Source organism: Camelus dromedarius, chromosome 24 (assembly GCF_036321535.1).
Source record: "Camelus dromedarius isolate mCamDro1 chromosome 24, mCamDro1.pat, whole genome shotgun sequence".
NCBI lineage: Eukaryota > Metazoa > Chordata > Mammalia > Artiodactyla > Camelidae > Camelus > Camelus dromedarius.
In genome coordinates this window covers 30661717-30675385 of record NC_087459.1, presented here as the reverse complement: position 1 = coordinate 30675385, position 13669 = coordinate 30661717, and the positions used below count along the sequence as shown (strand labels likewise).

The 13669-nt window shown below is 49.8% G+C and overlaps 1 protein-coding gene across 2 annotated transcripts in view; it reads left to right on the top strand.

Moving 5' to 3' along the window:
- The first annotated feature begins 439 nt into the window (after positions 1–439).
- The window catches only part of DAGLB (diacylglycerol lipase beta), a 29988-nt gene continuing 16758 nt past the window's right edge, over positions 440–13669 (top strand). The window contains exons 1-6 of one of the 2 annotated variants that reach the window (XM_031433295.2): positions 440–644; positions 2950–3101; positions 9362–9533; positions 10590–10848; positions 12363–12485; positions 13246–13373. In XM_031433295.2, the coding sequence (XP_031289155.2) occupies positions 550–644; positions 2950–3101; positions 9362–9533; positions 10590–10848; positions 12363–12485; positions 13246–13373 (929 nt within the window). In that variant the 5' untranslated portion in view covers positions 440–549. The remainder of the gene's footprint in view (positions 645–2949; positions 3102–9361; positions 9534–10589; positions 10849–12362; positions 12486–13245; positions 13374–13669) is intronic. The other variant, XM_031433294.2, reaches the window with a different exon arrangement.

Below are 13669 nucleotides of genomic sequence, written 5' to 3'. Positions count from 1 at the left end.
GGGATAAAAGGGGCTCGGACCAGGTGGAGGGGAGTGGAGGGGCTAAGAAGTGGTCAGAAGCATGGCACTAAGCAAAGGCCTGTTTGGTAGGAAAGACTGTAGATCAGGCTATTCCCTACTCCCCAGCCCCAAGCTGAGTGTGGCTTCAGGCCATGAACCTGCAAGTGTCCTAATGCAGCCCTGCTGACCGCGGCGGGGCGGCGGGGACAACTTCGTCACAGGCTTGCAGTCCCAGAGACCTGGGTGGCCCCAGATCCGCCATGAACTACCGGGGATTTCTGGCCTGGCTAACCCCTCCGTCAAGAAGAGTCCTTATATATAAAATGAAAATAGTAGAATAGATACCACACGTGCGAAGACCCTGAGAAGTCCTCCAGCATCTTTCGGTTCAGCGCGTCTGCGCAGGCGCAGCGGCCGCGTGGTGATCAGTGCGCGTGCGCCTGCGCAGAGTCTCTGTCTGGCGGCGGAGACCCGAGGGCTTGGAGCTCCCAGGGGCCACAAGGGCCAGTCCGGCCGGCTGGTTCCAGGCCTGGCGGCGGGGACTTCGTCATGCCGGGGATGGTGCTGTTCGGCCGGCGCTGGGCCATCGCCAGCGACGACTTGGTCTTCCCGGGTATCTTCGAGCTGTTCCTGCGAGTGCTGTGGTGAGGCGCGGGCTCTGCGGGCGGGCGGCCGTGGCGGAGGTGGGAGCTGGGCCGAGGAGGGAGCGCACCGAGGAGGGAGCGGGGCCGAGGAGGGAGCGCGGCCGAGGAGGGAGCGGGGCCGAGGAGGGAGCGCGGCCGAGGAGGGAGCGCGGCCGAGGAGGGAGCGCGGCCGAGGAGGGAGCGGGGCCGAGGAGGGAGCGGGGCCGAGGAGGGAGCGCGGCCGAGGAAGGAGCGGGGCCGAGGAGGGAGCGCGGCCGAGGAGGGAGCGCGGCCGAGGAAGGAGCGGGGCCGAGGAGGAAGCGCGGCCGAGGAGGGAGCGGGGCCGAGGAGGGAGCGCGGCCGAGGAGGGAGCGCGGCCGAGGAGGGAGCGCACCGAGGGCAGTGACTGCGTCGCCAGCCAGTGCGGGGCCTGGAGCCTGCCATGCGTCCGCCGAGCTCGCCCTCCATCTCCATCGCCCGAGGAGGTCGGTGCGGTTCCTCTCCCCACTTTACAGTCGGCACACTGAGGCCCAGAGTTGGGGGGCCGTGCCCGGGGTCACACAGGTGGGCCCACTACCCGGACGTCTGAGCTGAGGGGCACAAGGCCCCCAGCGTTTGGCGCCGGGACCTGGACCAGGAGCCACCAGGACTTCACTGCTGCCCACAAGCCGTGGCGTCAAGATCTCCTTCCTGGAGCCTGGAGCGGCCACCTGCATCACGTCAGCGGTCTGCCTGGAAACGCACAGCATCTTGTACCTGCCAAATGATAGACTGCCGATAATAGCCCTTCTGTGTGATTCTTTAACTGATTGTGGCCAAATTCCCTGCTGAGCACCAGGGCTGGCATTTACGCTTTTGTCTTTCACAGTGTGGCAACCGTGGGAAGTGGAATTGAGAGCCTGAACTCTGTCCCCAGAGGGGCCGAGCAGGGAATAATACCATTTTTTTTTAAGGATTCTTGAGGGGAAGGAACTATCAACAAATGAGCTGCTTCTCGGTAGTTTCACAGTTGTCAGAGCCAAGTCTTTCTGAGGTCATTTCCTGCTATTATTTCTAGACACAGGGTCATAATATCACAAAAGTGACAAAAATGTAAAAAGTTATCTAGTCCAATTCCCCTTATGGCCTTGAATCCTTAGTACCACATTCTTGCCGCATTTGCTCTGCGCGCCTCTGAAATAACTCTAGTGACGAGTCACTCTCATGTTGCATTGTTTGGTGCTGCCTTTCATTGTTTTGCACTGAATTACAGAATATATTTATAACTCCACAGTACTTGTCCTTTCACATTTATCTGTGTTCACTGCGGAACATCTTTGTGTAACTGGCTTCCCATCCCCTTGTTTTTGTACAACACACAGCAGAGTACCATGTGTGTTTATCAACTTCTTCTTGAGCCACAGAAGTGAAACTTCTCTGGTTGACAGCTAAACAAGCATCTACTCTGTTGGTTTACCAGTTCTGTATCTCAAGTCTTGGTGGGGCTGTTTTCGGGCAGTTCACATTATATTTGCTTGCTTATGACTTTAAATGTGTGACAGCAGGCATAGACTAAGAGCAGTGATGTAAGTGTATAAAGTATAAAGCTCATTAAAAGTTAAAAAAAAAACCCATACTCTTTAGTTGATGGACTAAATCTTTTGTTGATGAAGATGAAATTCTAAAGTGAGCCTCACCTTGTTTTGGAAAGTATTAACTCCTTTTATTTTATTTTATTTATTTACTGAAGTCTAATCAGTTTACAGTGTGGTATCAATTTCTGGTGTACAGCATAATGTTTCAGTCATAGATACACATATATTCATTTTCATATTCTTTTTTCATAATAGGTTGCTACAAGATATTGAATATAGTTCCCTGTGCTATACAGAAGAAACTTTTTGTTTATCTATTGTATATATAGTGGTTCATATCTGCAAATCGCAGACTCCCAATGTATCCCTTCCCAACCTCTTCCTCCCTCTGGTAACCATAAGTTTGTTTTCTATGTCTGTGAGTCTGTTTCTGTTTTATAAATAAGTTTGTTTGTCTTCTTTTTTTTTAGATTCCACACATAAGTGATATCATATGGGATTTTTCTTTCTCTTTCTGGCTTACTTCACTTAGAATAACTGGGGAGGGTATAGTTCAGTGGTAGAGGGCGTGCTTAGCATGCACGAGGTCCTGGGTTCAATCCCCAGTACCTCCACTTAAAAAATAAATAAATAAACCTAATTACCTCCTCCCATACCCCCCCGAAAAAAATTAGCTCCGCTTATTTTTTTCCATCATGTTTGACAGAGCAGCTCCTTGGCTTCCATCCCTGACCATCGCTGTTTCTCGGCAGGTGGATCGGCATTCTGAGCCTGTACCTCCTGCACAGAGGGAAGCTGGACTGTGCTGGCGGAGTCCTGCTCAGCAGTTACCTGATCGTCCTCATGGTTCTCCTGGCAGTGATTATTTGCACCGTCTCAGCCATCGTGTGTGTCAGCATGAAAGGTAGACATGAAAGTGGTCCTTCCTGTCTGACGCCTGTTCTTCGTTAACAGCTTTATTGAGCTATAATCCACACAGCATACAGTTTCCCCATTTAAAGCATACAGTTCAGTGATTTTCTGTACAGTTGCGCCACCCTCCCCGCAATGGATTTTAGAAACATTTCACCACCCCAGACAGAAATCTTGTCCTCGTTAGCAAGTTACTTCTCATTTTTCTCCGCCTCCCTCAGCCCTCGGCGTCCACTGCTCTTCTTTCTGTCTTTAGATTTGCCTCTTGGACATCAGCCAGGTGGAATCATCCACGAGGTGGCCTTTTGGTCTGGCTTCTTAAACGTGGGATAACGTTTTCAAGGTTCACCCATGTTATAGTCCATATCAGTACTTCATTCCTTTTTATGGCTGAATAATACTGCGCTGAGTGGATAGACCACATTCTGCTTATCTGTCTGTCAGTTGGTGGGCGTCTGGGTTGTTTCCACTTTTTGGCAGTTACAGGTACTGCTGCTGTGAGCATTCACATACGTGGTTTTGTATAGCCCCACGTTTTCCACTCCAGTTCACAGTGGAACTGCTAGATCATATGGTGACTTGAGGTTTGACTTCACCTGTTTTCCAAGGAGCTGCACCATTCTTCTGTCCCACCAGGAGTTTGTAAGGGTTCCAGTGTCTCCACGTCCTCACTGACGCTTATTATCTGACTTTTTGATCATAGCCATTCCAGTGGATGTGAAAGTGTCTTCTTCTGGTTTTGATTTGCATTTCCATGATGACTTAATGATACTGAGCATCTTTTCATGTGCTCAGTGGCCTTTTGTGTGTCACTTTTAGAGAAATGTCTATTCAGATCCTTTGCCGAATTTTAAATTGGGTTATTTGTCCTTTTATGAATGAGTTGTAAGGGTTACATTTCTTTTTTTATTATTTTTTTAATTGAAGTACTGTCATTTACAGTATGTCAGTTTCTGGTGTACAGCATAATATCCCAGTCATGCATATATATACATATATTCGTTTTCACATTTCTTCTTAATGATGATTTTTTTCTATATGCTACCATTTTCTGCAGACAGTCACTTAGCTGAGAATATCTGAAAATGTTGGAGACCTTCCCTGTCCATTAGTGTGGTTTGTGGGATGAACTGAGCACTCTGGTGACTCACAAAGAAATGCATTAGTAAATAAAAACTCATCCAGTCAAAGGTGGGGCTGCATGGCGGCTGCCATCCAACCTGTTTCAGCACTTTATCACTGCTTGAGTCGGGATGGAGGAGGCCTGCTTCCAGCATGTAGGTGATGATGACGAGGAAGCTGGGAGGGAGGAGCACTACACTGGGTGACAGAGTCAAGATCTTGACAGTCCAGACCGATAGACTGAAACTTAAAAGATGGCAGTTTGTGGGGAGAAATACAGACAGAAATGTTAGTGGCAAAGTAACGTGTAGAAAATAGAGCTGTGTATTTCAGTTTACCTCCGAAAACATGAATGCCTGGGGTCTGTGTCAGAGAGGGTCCCAGTTCTGCGGTCTGTGCGGGTCCCCAGGTCTGGACTGTCATTGGTCCTGATGCTGAAGGGGAGGAAGGGGCTGAAATATGTACCACGTGGCTTTAGCACTGAAGTTTTTAGTGAAATCAGAATTCCTGAAAGATGAAATGTTTAGGTTGCTGTCATTTCAGGTACAGCGTCGTCTGATTTATTTGCCCTTTCTGTGCACGTCACATTCTGTTTATTACGCCAGGTTTGCAACTATAATAGTGGGTTCGCATTTGAAGCAGTTAAGTATATAAGCTTTTTTTTTCCCCTTCAGTGTTTTTCTTCAGATACTTTTGGTGGTATCAGGGCATATTCACACCCGTGTGCTGGGTGAATAGGGGACAGTCACACTGCTGTGGCGGGTCAGTAGGGCACAGTCAACCCCAGTGGTGTGTGGATGGCCATAATCAAGCAGGCTCCTCCTCCCAGGCATCAGCCCAGTGCCTGAGACATCACACATCGCACGTCACACCCTGGCAAACATCTCCCAGTTGTGCGGGGTGTTCCAGGTGGGTTGTTCATCCAGCAGCCTCCTCCAGGCAGAACCAGTTTTATTCAGCACGTGTCTGTTGGTGTCGCAATATTTTGACACATACACACCGTATGCGGAGAGAGCTGATGGCTACTCTAAAGCTTTATTAAGTTACATAGTCTTATGTAGCAAGGAAGAATGATAAGGGAAATGGTTAACAGGCAGTGTCTGGCTCAAGGTCAGAAGACCCTTTATGTTTTGGTAAATCATGTTCGTGTTGGCACCAGCAAGCCTTATAGCTTATCAGGGCGGAATGTGTGAGAAACAGCTGCTTAACAGCATTCTTCTTGGACACAGGAGGCTGTGCCTGTCTTAGGTTGCCCCCCTCTGGGGATCTTACCCGTCATTGGCTAACCAGCCTTCTCACCTCTGAGTCTGCCGCTTTTTAGAACTTGTTTACCATTCCGGCCCAAGGCTCGTTCCTTTGTTCCCACAGTTGGGGAGCTACATGTGTCCTCACTCTGCACATACAAGCGAGTGTGGTAGAGAAGCCGGGCCTCTGCCCAGCTCAGGAGTGTTCCTCGTGTGACGCTGGTTGGTTCAGGAGTGGACATGTGGCCTGATTTGGACCATTGAAATTCAGGAAGTCCTTCCTGGCTCCTCTAGGGAAGACCCAGAAGTAGCATCTTGTCTTCCCTCTGGATGATGCTGGGCGTGAACCGCTGACTGAGTTCCTGCTGAGGCTCAGCCCGGAAGGAGCTGAACATGGAGGGCAGGGCTGTGAGAAGCAGAGGGGCCCTGGTGCCCCTCATGGCCCTGCATTTCCAGTCCCTTGAGTCAGTACAGGTCCTTCTTGTTTTTAAACTGGTTTGAGTTAGATTTTCTGATACTTGTAGCTAAAGACATCACGGCTAAACCGAAAACAGTATTTTATGAAAAAAAATGTTAATTTAATTGCCAGCTTGTTATAAATGATTAACATCATATGCCTTATTTTAAATATTACATAAATTTCAGTGAAGTATACAGTAAAGAAAGTTTTAAAAAAAAGACATGGGAAAAAATATTGTATCAGAAGAGACTCAGAGCCAGCCAGTCTCCTTAAAATAGAAGGGCTTCTACAGTAAGTAAGAAACAAACCAATAGTCAGTAGAAAAATGAGCAGAGATCGTGAACAGTAAAATAAATGTAAAAGATTTTTACATATATGAAGAAATGTTCGGGGGGAGGGTATAGCTCAAGCTGTGGAGTGCATGCTTAGCTTACATGAGGTTCTGGGTTCGATCCCCAGTACTTCCTCTAAAATAAATAGATAGATAAACCTAATTACCTCCCTCCCTACTCTTCCCCGCCAACAACAAAAAAAAAAAAAAAAAAAAAGGAAAAAAAAGAAGAAATGTTCGGCCTCAGTTACAATGGGGTAATTCCCCTAGGTTATACCTCGGGGTGGTGAGGCTGTCCAGTTGTGGGACTGCTGCTTCTGGATCTTTTCCTAGAGGAGCCATGAGGGCCTTCCCCAGAACTTCCCTTCTGCTGTGCAGAAACAGGCAGCTCATTCTGTTGGTGGGGATGTAAATTGGTTGAATCTCTTGGAGGCCCAACTGGTTGTGTGTGTGTGTAGCAATCATTTGTTTCCCTTAATATTTGCACGTACGCAGAATACTTGAAGTTCATGGCAGTGTTGTTTTAGGTGCAAAAGATGGGAACAAACTCGGTGCCTGTCAGAGGGCCCCAGCTCTGTTTAAGTGTCACTCATTCATCTGATGGTCTGCTGTGCACCTGTTAAAAAGAATGAGAAGTGCTTTGTGGATGGATATGGAGTGATGTCCAGTATACTGAGGTTCACAACATTGTATGTAGTTCCCTCCCTTTTTCTCAAGGGATATACGTACCTGTTCTGTTTACGTCCAGACTCTCTGGGGGCTACATGAGTGACTAGTTTACTATGAGGGAAGGCGTCTGAAAGACGAGTTCAGCAGCAGGAGGAAGGCTGAACTATATACCTTTATACCTGCTTGAACTATTTGACCTTTTTACCCCTTACATTCATTACCTGCACAAAATCAGAGTTGTTTTTTCTTTTAAACAAATTGTAAACTTTAGGTATGTCTTTTAATAGCTCTTAACGCATTGATAAACTTTATTACTGGTACAGGGGTAACTTCCATTGCCCCTTTTGTAAGTCACCCCCGTGATCAGTCTGTCATTTGAGACCCTGTTTATCGAGCGCTGGGCTGATACCTCTCTCTGAAAGAAGCACAAGTTTTGCAAGGGTGCGCCTGGAGCAAAGAGAACTCAGACGTCTTTATCCAGACCTGATGCTTGTGTGCTCGCCTCTCTTTCTTGGTCATCACTGTGGAACCTTGATGTTGCTGTGGTGGTTTCTAGTTTTGACTTGAGAACCTCCCTGAGGAAATCCTGCTGTTTGTACCGTGTGGGAGGTTTAATTAGGGAGGATCCACCCTCAAGACTAGCGCGTTTTGACAGAACACCTTCGGTGTCCAAGGTCTGCCCTTTGCCGTGTTTGGCTTGGATTCTGGGACGTCTTGCATCTCCTCTGAGTTTGGGTCTGGAGCTCAGCTCACCGGGGAAGACTGCTGCAGTGGCTTGAGGTGTCGAGTCCCCAGGCCCTGTGACGTAGGCCTTCCCTTGACGCGCTCGCGTAAACGGCTCTGCCTGACACGGGCCTGGGGGGCCCCTTCCCAGGGCCGCGCGCGGAGGACCCCTGGTCGGGGTGCGCCCGGGCTGGGTAATCACGGAGCATCGACTTCGCCGCCCATGTGCCCCCGCAGCCAGGTCTTCACCTCAAGGAGAGAATACATTTCTAAATAAAATAAAAACGTTTTTCTAGGCAGGCATAACTGTGTAAAGGAGACTTTTTCAGTGCCTCACTTCTTTTTGGAACCTTAACAGAGAACTCCCTTCCCACTTCCTTATTTCCATAGTCGCTTCATTCCCGCAGTGTCCCAGCAGGGGTCTTTTTCAGTTTCTTGTCTAAAATTCACTCAAAGATAGTTAGAAATGGGATGTTTTTGAGTAAATCATAATCATGGAGAGGCACTAGTTCACCCATGAGAGAAAGTTCGTCTCCTATTGTGTGTTTACCGATAAGGTTTCTCTCCCATCGCACTGCGGTGGAGTCCAGGCCTCGGGCAGCGGGGCCCTGGCCTCGGGCAGGGGCAGCGGGCTGTGAGTAGCTGCTCCCTGCTTCCCTCCGCGCCTGGCTGTCCTTAGGCAATACCAAGCTGAAGATACGGGGCTTTTACAGATTTTTGGCACGCCTGGACTCCTTGTCCCACAGAAGGAGGAAGAGTGCCGTTTCAGTAACCTTAGAGCGTTTTGTCTTTGTGCCAAGAATGAGGCTGGAAAACGTCTCATGTTTTAAAATGTGACTTTAAATAATTCATTCTAACGGCAGGTGATTTTTGGAATTTGAAAGCTGTTTCCTTACTAAGTTATTTTTTTAGCTCTCAGATTTTTTTCATTGTTTTTGTTTTAATCGTGTGGCATTTTTATGTTGCTTAAATTGGTGTTTATCAACTTTTTCCCAAAGGGAGAGAGTTGATGCTTTACATCAAGAAGGAAAGCAGGCAGGCCTCTATGGATGCTTGGATTTGTTTTACAAACACAGTTTTAAACATCACGTCGAAATGGCAGGCTTCTTCAAGTGGTCTCCCACGTCAGAGTTGTTCATTTCCCAAAAGTGAGGCCCATGGGGGCCTGAGTCCTGCAGACCTGGGTGATGTTTTAGAAATTAGTTACTGAGCTCTCTGAGCCTCAGTTTCCTTGTTTGTAAAACGGGATGGTGACTGTGTCGCCATCTTTGTGAGCACTGAAGAGGAGCGGGCGCTCCGGGTGGGGTCTGGAATGCATGGCGGAGCCTGTTTGTCCGGCTGTGAGAACTGGGTGACTGTGTGTCTGATGCCTGGGACTCTCTGCTGTATGTTGATTGTCCCAGCATAATTATTAATAGCACTTCCTTTTGCTTTCAAGAGGGTCCCAATGTGGACAATGAGTTTACAGTTACTCTAGTTAGAACCCAGGAGTGTTTTTAAAACCCTTGTCAAAGAAATGAATCTGAGGCTTTTTGTCATGTTTCCTGTCAAACGTAGGAGTTGATTCCCAATTACAAGTAGAAGTCAGATGGCAGGTGTCACACGGTGCAGATGTGCTGTGACAGCTGCATTTCTGTCGAAAGGAGGACCACCCCCCCCGCCGTGGAGGCCGCTGACCAGTTTGAATACTCTCTGCGCTGCAGGAACCATTTGTAATCCTGGACCACGGAAGTCTATGTCGAAGCTGCTTTACGTCCGCCTGGCGCTCTTCCTGCCGGAGCTGGTGTGGGCATCTCTGGGGGCCGCCTGGATCGCAGATGGTGTGCAGTGCGACCAGGCAGTTGTGAATGGCATCATCGCCACCGTCGTGGTCAGGTGAGGGCTTCCGTCTCCTTCAGTTTCTTGTCAACATGCACTCGATGTGGAGGTGAACTAATACTTCCTGAGTAACTGCAGGTGGCCCAGTGCCGTGCAAGCTTCCTAAAGTAGTTAGAAATTGGGTCTTTTGGAGTAAATCATAAAAATGGAGAGGGGCTTGTGTATCTGTGAGGAGAAGCCCGTCTTCTGTTGTGTCTATTGATGCTGTTTTCTTTCTCACCGGTTCTCATTTTTCTGCATTTGCTCCCTGCTGTGTCTCTCTCTCTCTTTTTTTTCAATGGAGGTGCTGGGGCTTGAACCCAGGACCTTGTGCATGCTAAGCACGCGCTCTACCACTGAGATGGACCCTCCCTCTCCCTTCTCTTACGAGAATAAGGGAAAAAACCTGAGGACCAAAACAAGGGCAAAATTAAAAGTAGGATGAGAAGAAATACAGTGTCTGGAATTGCTACAGAGAATAATCCGCTAGAATAAGGTTTTTGCCTTTGTCAGTCACATCCCCTTGTGCCAGAAATAGGGAAACAGAGCTTCCTGCCGCCGGTGCCCTTCCTGAGTCTCACGGCAGGGGCCGCGGCGCCCCTCCCGGGTCCCTCTTCCAGGGCGCGCGCTCCCACCCCCGGCGCCATGCGCGTCGCGGGCGGTCTAGCAGTGTTGAGACATGTGAGTGAAAGACCTGCCAGAGTGTCCCTGTCCCGTGGCGTGGCAGGCTTCTCTCGGCTTCTCGTGGCTTCCCCTCGAGGAGCCTGGGGCGCTGGCGGCAGGCCCAGGTCGTGGGCGGGGCCTGGTGCCCGGCCGGCTCTACTGCCGCCTAGTCTTTCTTTTGTGGTCTCTCCTGCCAGGGCTCTGATCTTTGTAGGGCCCGGGTTAGCTGTGGGATTCTAAGGAACTTTCTAGAAGAAACAAGTTGCTCGGGTTAGCTGGGTTCTGGGGGTCCCCATCTTCCTCGGTTAGCAGAGCCCCAGCTGTACAGATGCAGGACTGACCCAGAGGAGGGGCCTCTGGCTCGGGCTGTGGGGCCCACGGTCACCGGCCTCGCCTTCCCCTGTCTCGCAGCTGGGTCATCATCGCCTCCACAGTGGTCACCATCATCATCGTCTTCGACCCCCTGGGGGGCAAGACGCCTCTGTATCCCTCAGCTGGTCCTGGCCACCTGGACAGTCACGAGTCCAGCCAGCTACTGAGTGGCCTCAAGACGGCAGCCACGGGCGTGTGGGAGACCAGAGTCAAGGTCCTGTGCTGCTGCGTGGGGAACGACGACCACACTCGGGCCGCTTTTTCGAGTACGGCAGAGCTTTTCTCAGCCTACTTTTCAGTAAGCCGACGGGGTCCGCCTTGGTCTCTCTCCCCTGTTTGAGTAAATGCTGCCTGTGTTAAGATGAGCCCTCTGCTCTGCCTTTGGAACCAACGCCCCCGTTCACATAAAACAGCTCTTGAGAACTCGTGATCTGTGTGTGTGTGTGTGTACGTGTGTACGTTTGTGTGTATGTGTGTACGTGTGTCTGTGTGGCGGGGCCGGGGGTGCTCCCTGGGGTGCGTGGAGTGCCTGTGTCCCTCAGGGAGCATGAGCGTGGGGCTCTGGCTAGTGCGTCCTTGTGCTGACGTCTGCATGTCACACTGTCAGGGTTTCACACTGGTGTTTAAGGAGCTGCCTGGTGGAGCCTGTACATTCAGGGACCGGTTTGCCAGCTGTTCTTTTATACGTCCCGCATCCAGCTGGTACTCGGCAGTGCCAGGTCCAGGCAGTGTCACACATCCACAGTAGTAACCACACCCTGATTTCTCACTGTTTCGTGGCATGGTAGAAATGATAAGTTCTTCACTTTTTAGGGTTATTGCAACGCAGAAAGCTACCATCTTTCTAGAGCATTTTCTTCAGTGATTTGGAAACATTTGTTTTTCTTTCACATCTAATGTGGTCTTTCTTACAGTGTTCTCTGATAAACAGCTGTTATGTTCAGTATTGTGACCAAGCTTGAGAGAGTTCTCTTAACACCCTGCATGCCTGCTGGTCTTTTTCTCGCCTCTCTGGGGTGTCCAGGCCTGCCCCGCCCAGGGCTGGCTCTGCAGCCAGCACCAGGCGGCAGCAGCACCTCCATGTAGCGGTTAGAGAAGCAGGTCCCCCTAAACTATGTTAAAGGAGTGCTTCAGCCTAGTCTTAAGATTTTAGAAGGAGGAGGAAGAGAATCTGGCTATTCTTAGGGGTGTCTTAACCTGCGTTGTGGGCAGAACCGATGGCTCTAGCGGCCAGGTCCTTTCTTGTGGACCAGATGTGCCAGGAGTGTTGAGGATTCCTGCCTGCTCCACGTCCCTTCTGAAGGACAAGGGTCAAGTCAGGCTCTGGAGACCCACTCTGTCGCTTTCCTCATTTGAGGTCCTTTTGTGAGGCTTGCTCTGCCAGAGAGTGGAAGTCCAGTCTAAGAAGCCTCTGCCGTGGACTCGTTACAGCAAAGCCCCTCGGTGTCTGGGGCAGTGCGAGCGTAAACCTGGGCTAGACCAGACCTGACCACCGAGATGGCGAGTGCACCCACTTGCTCCCCCGCTTACAGAAGGGGTGAAACTGATTAAAAATAGCTGAGTCACGTGAAGTGAAATGTGAGAATGGAGACCAATAAGTTGTTCTATTCTCGAGCAGATTTGTCTGAGGGCAGGATAGGAAGAAACACGAAGCTCACGTGTATGAGTCCTGAAAGGGAAATATTTTTAAAAACACCTCTTTACATGTAACTGTGTGTGTGTGCGCGCGTGCATGACCTCTGTAGAGCTGGGCTTGGGGCCTGTGGGCCTTCCCTGTGAGCTGTGTGCTAAACGGCCATGGTTCCCCTCCAGGACACAGACCTGGTGCCCAGCGACATTGCTGCAGGCCTCGCCCTCCTCCATCAGCAACAGGACAATATCAGGAACAACCAGGGGCCTGACCAGGTGATCAGCCATCCCCCAGGGCCCTCCCAGGTAAGCCCATGGTTCTGCTGGGGGCACGGTTTTGACATTTACACCTATTTGTAAATTAAAACAAAACAGAAATGGCAACAGCAACAGTGGCAGAGCAGTTGGTTGGGGTCTGATCTGGGCTTTGTTAGTTGTGGTTTGTCACCTGTTGGGCGAGGCATCTCCTTACCACTTGGAGTCAGGTGGAGGGAGCCCGCTCCTGGCCAGTACACCAGCCATTGCTTTTTTTTTTCCAAAGCATTCTCTTTTGGGAAATTGGCTGTTGAGTCTGCATATCGAAAATTCCCCCTGGGGTGCGACCTGGTTTTCTCAGAGTGTGCTGCTCTCTTCTCTGAGCCGGGGGAACAGTTTGACTTGGCTGGGTGATAGCTTTCCCACCACAGATGTTTGTGCTTTTGAGAGAGAATCGCACACAGACTGTAGTCTGTCTCCACACCCCGTTAAGCACCGCGTTCTCGGTGGCCTGTTTGTGGCGTGGAAGACGGCTGGTCCTCATGTGCGTCCGGCAGGAAGTCACCGGCTGATTTCACCGGGAGCTGGAAGAGTCATGAGGGTTTTTTGCTGCTAACTTCTGCATGTTTCTAGAATGAGGGGTCTGTCTGTATTTAAGGACCAGTTTTCATAATGGAGGTCCTCTGAGAGGTCTATTCAGTGAAGAAAGAAAGGAAAGAATCAGGAGTTTGAGTTCAGGTTTAAGGTCACAATGGGTTGATCTTCCCCGTGGCGGGTCTCCTAAACAGAGAGCTTTTTCCTTCCCTTGCAGGAAGCTGATCTGGACGCAGAATTAGAAAACTGCCATCACTACATGCAGTTTGCTGCCGCTGCCTACGGCTGGCCTCTCTACGTTTACAGAAACCCGTTCACGGGGCTGTGCAGGGTCGGTGGTGACTGGTAGGTGGGCGCCGTCTGGGCCTCCCTATTCCCTCCAGATGGTGCTTGCTCTGGTGTCCATACTTTATTTTCTAAAAATAATCACGTTTTCCTTTTTTAAAAAAAAACTTCCTATTTTGAATTATTCAAAACTGCATGAGCGGTACTCAGAACCCCTGTATATCCTTTATCCGGAGTCACCAGTGTGACTCGTTTTTGTCACATGTGCCATGTCATCTATATATACATCTTTCCCCCTGGACCATTGGAGATTCGGTTACAGTCATCATGCCCCTTTACCTCCAGTAACATCAGCT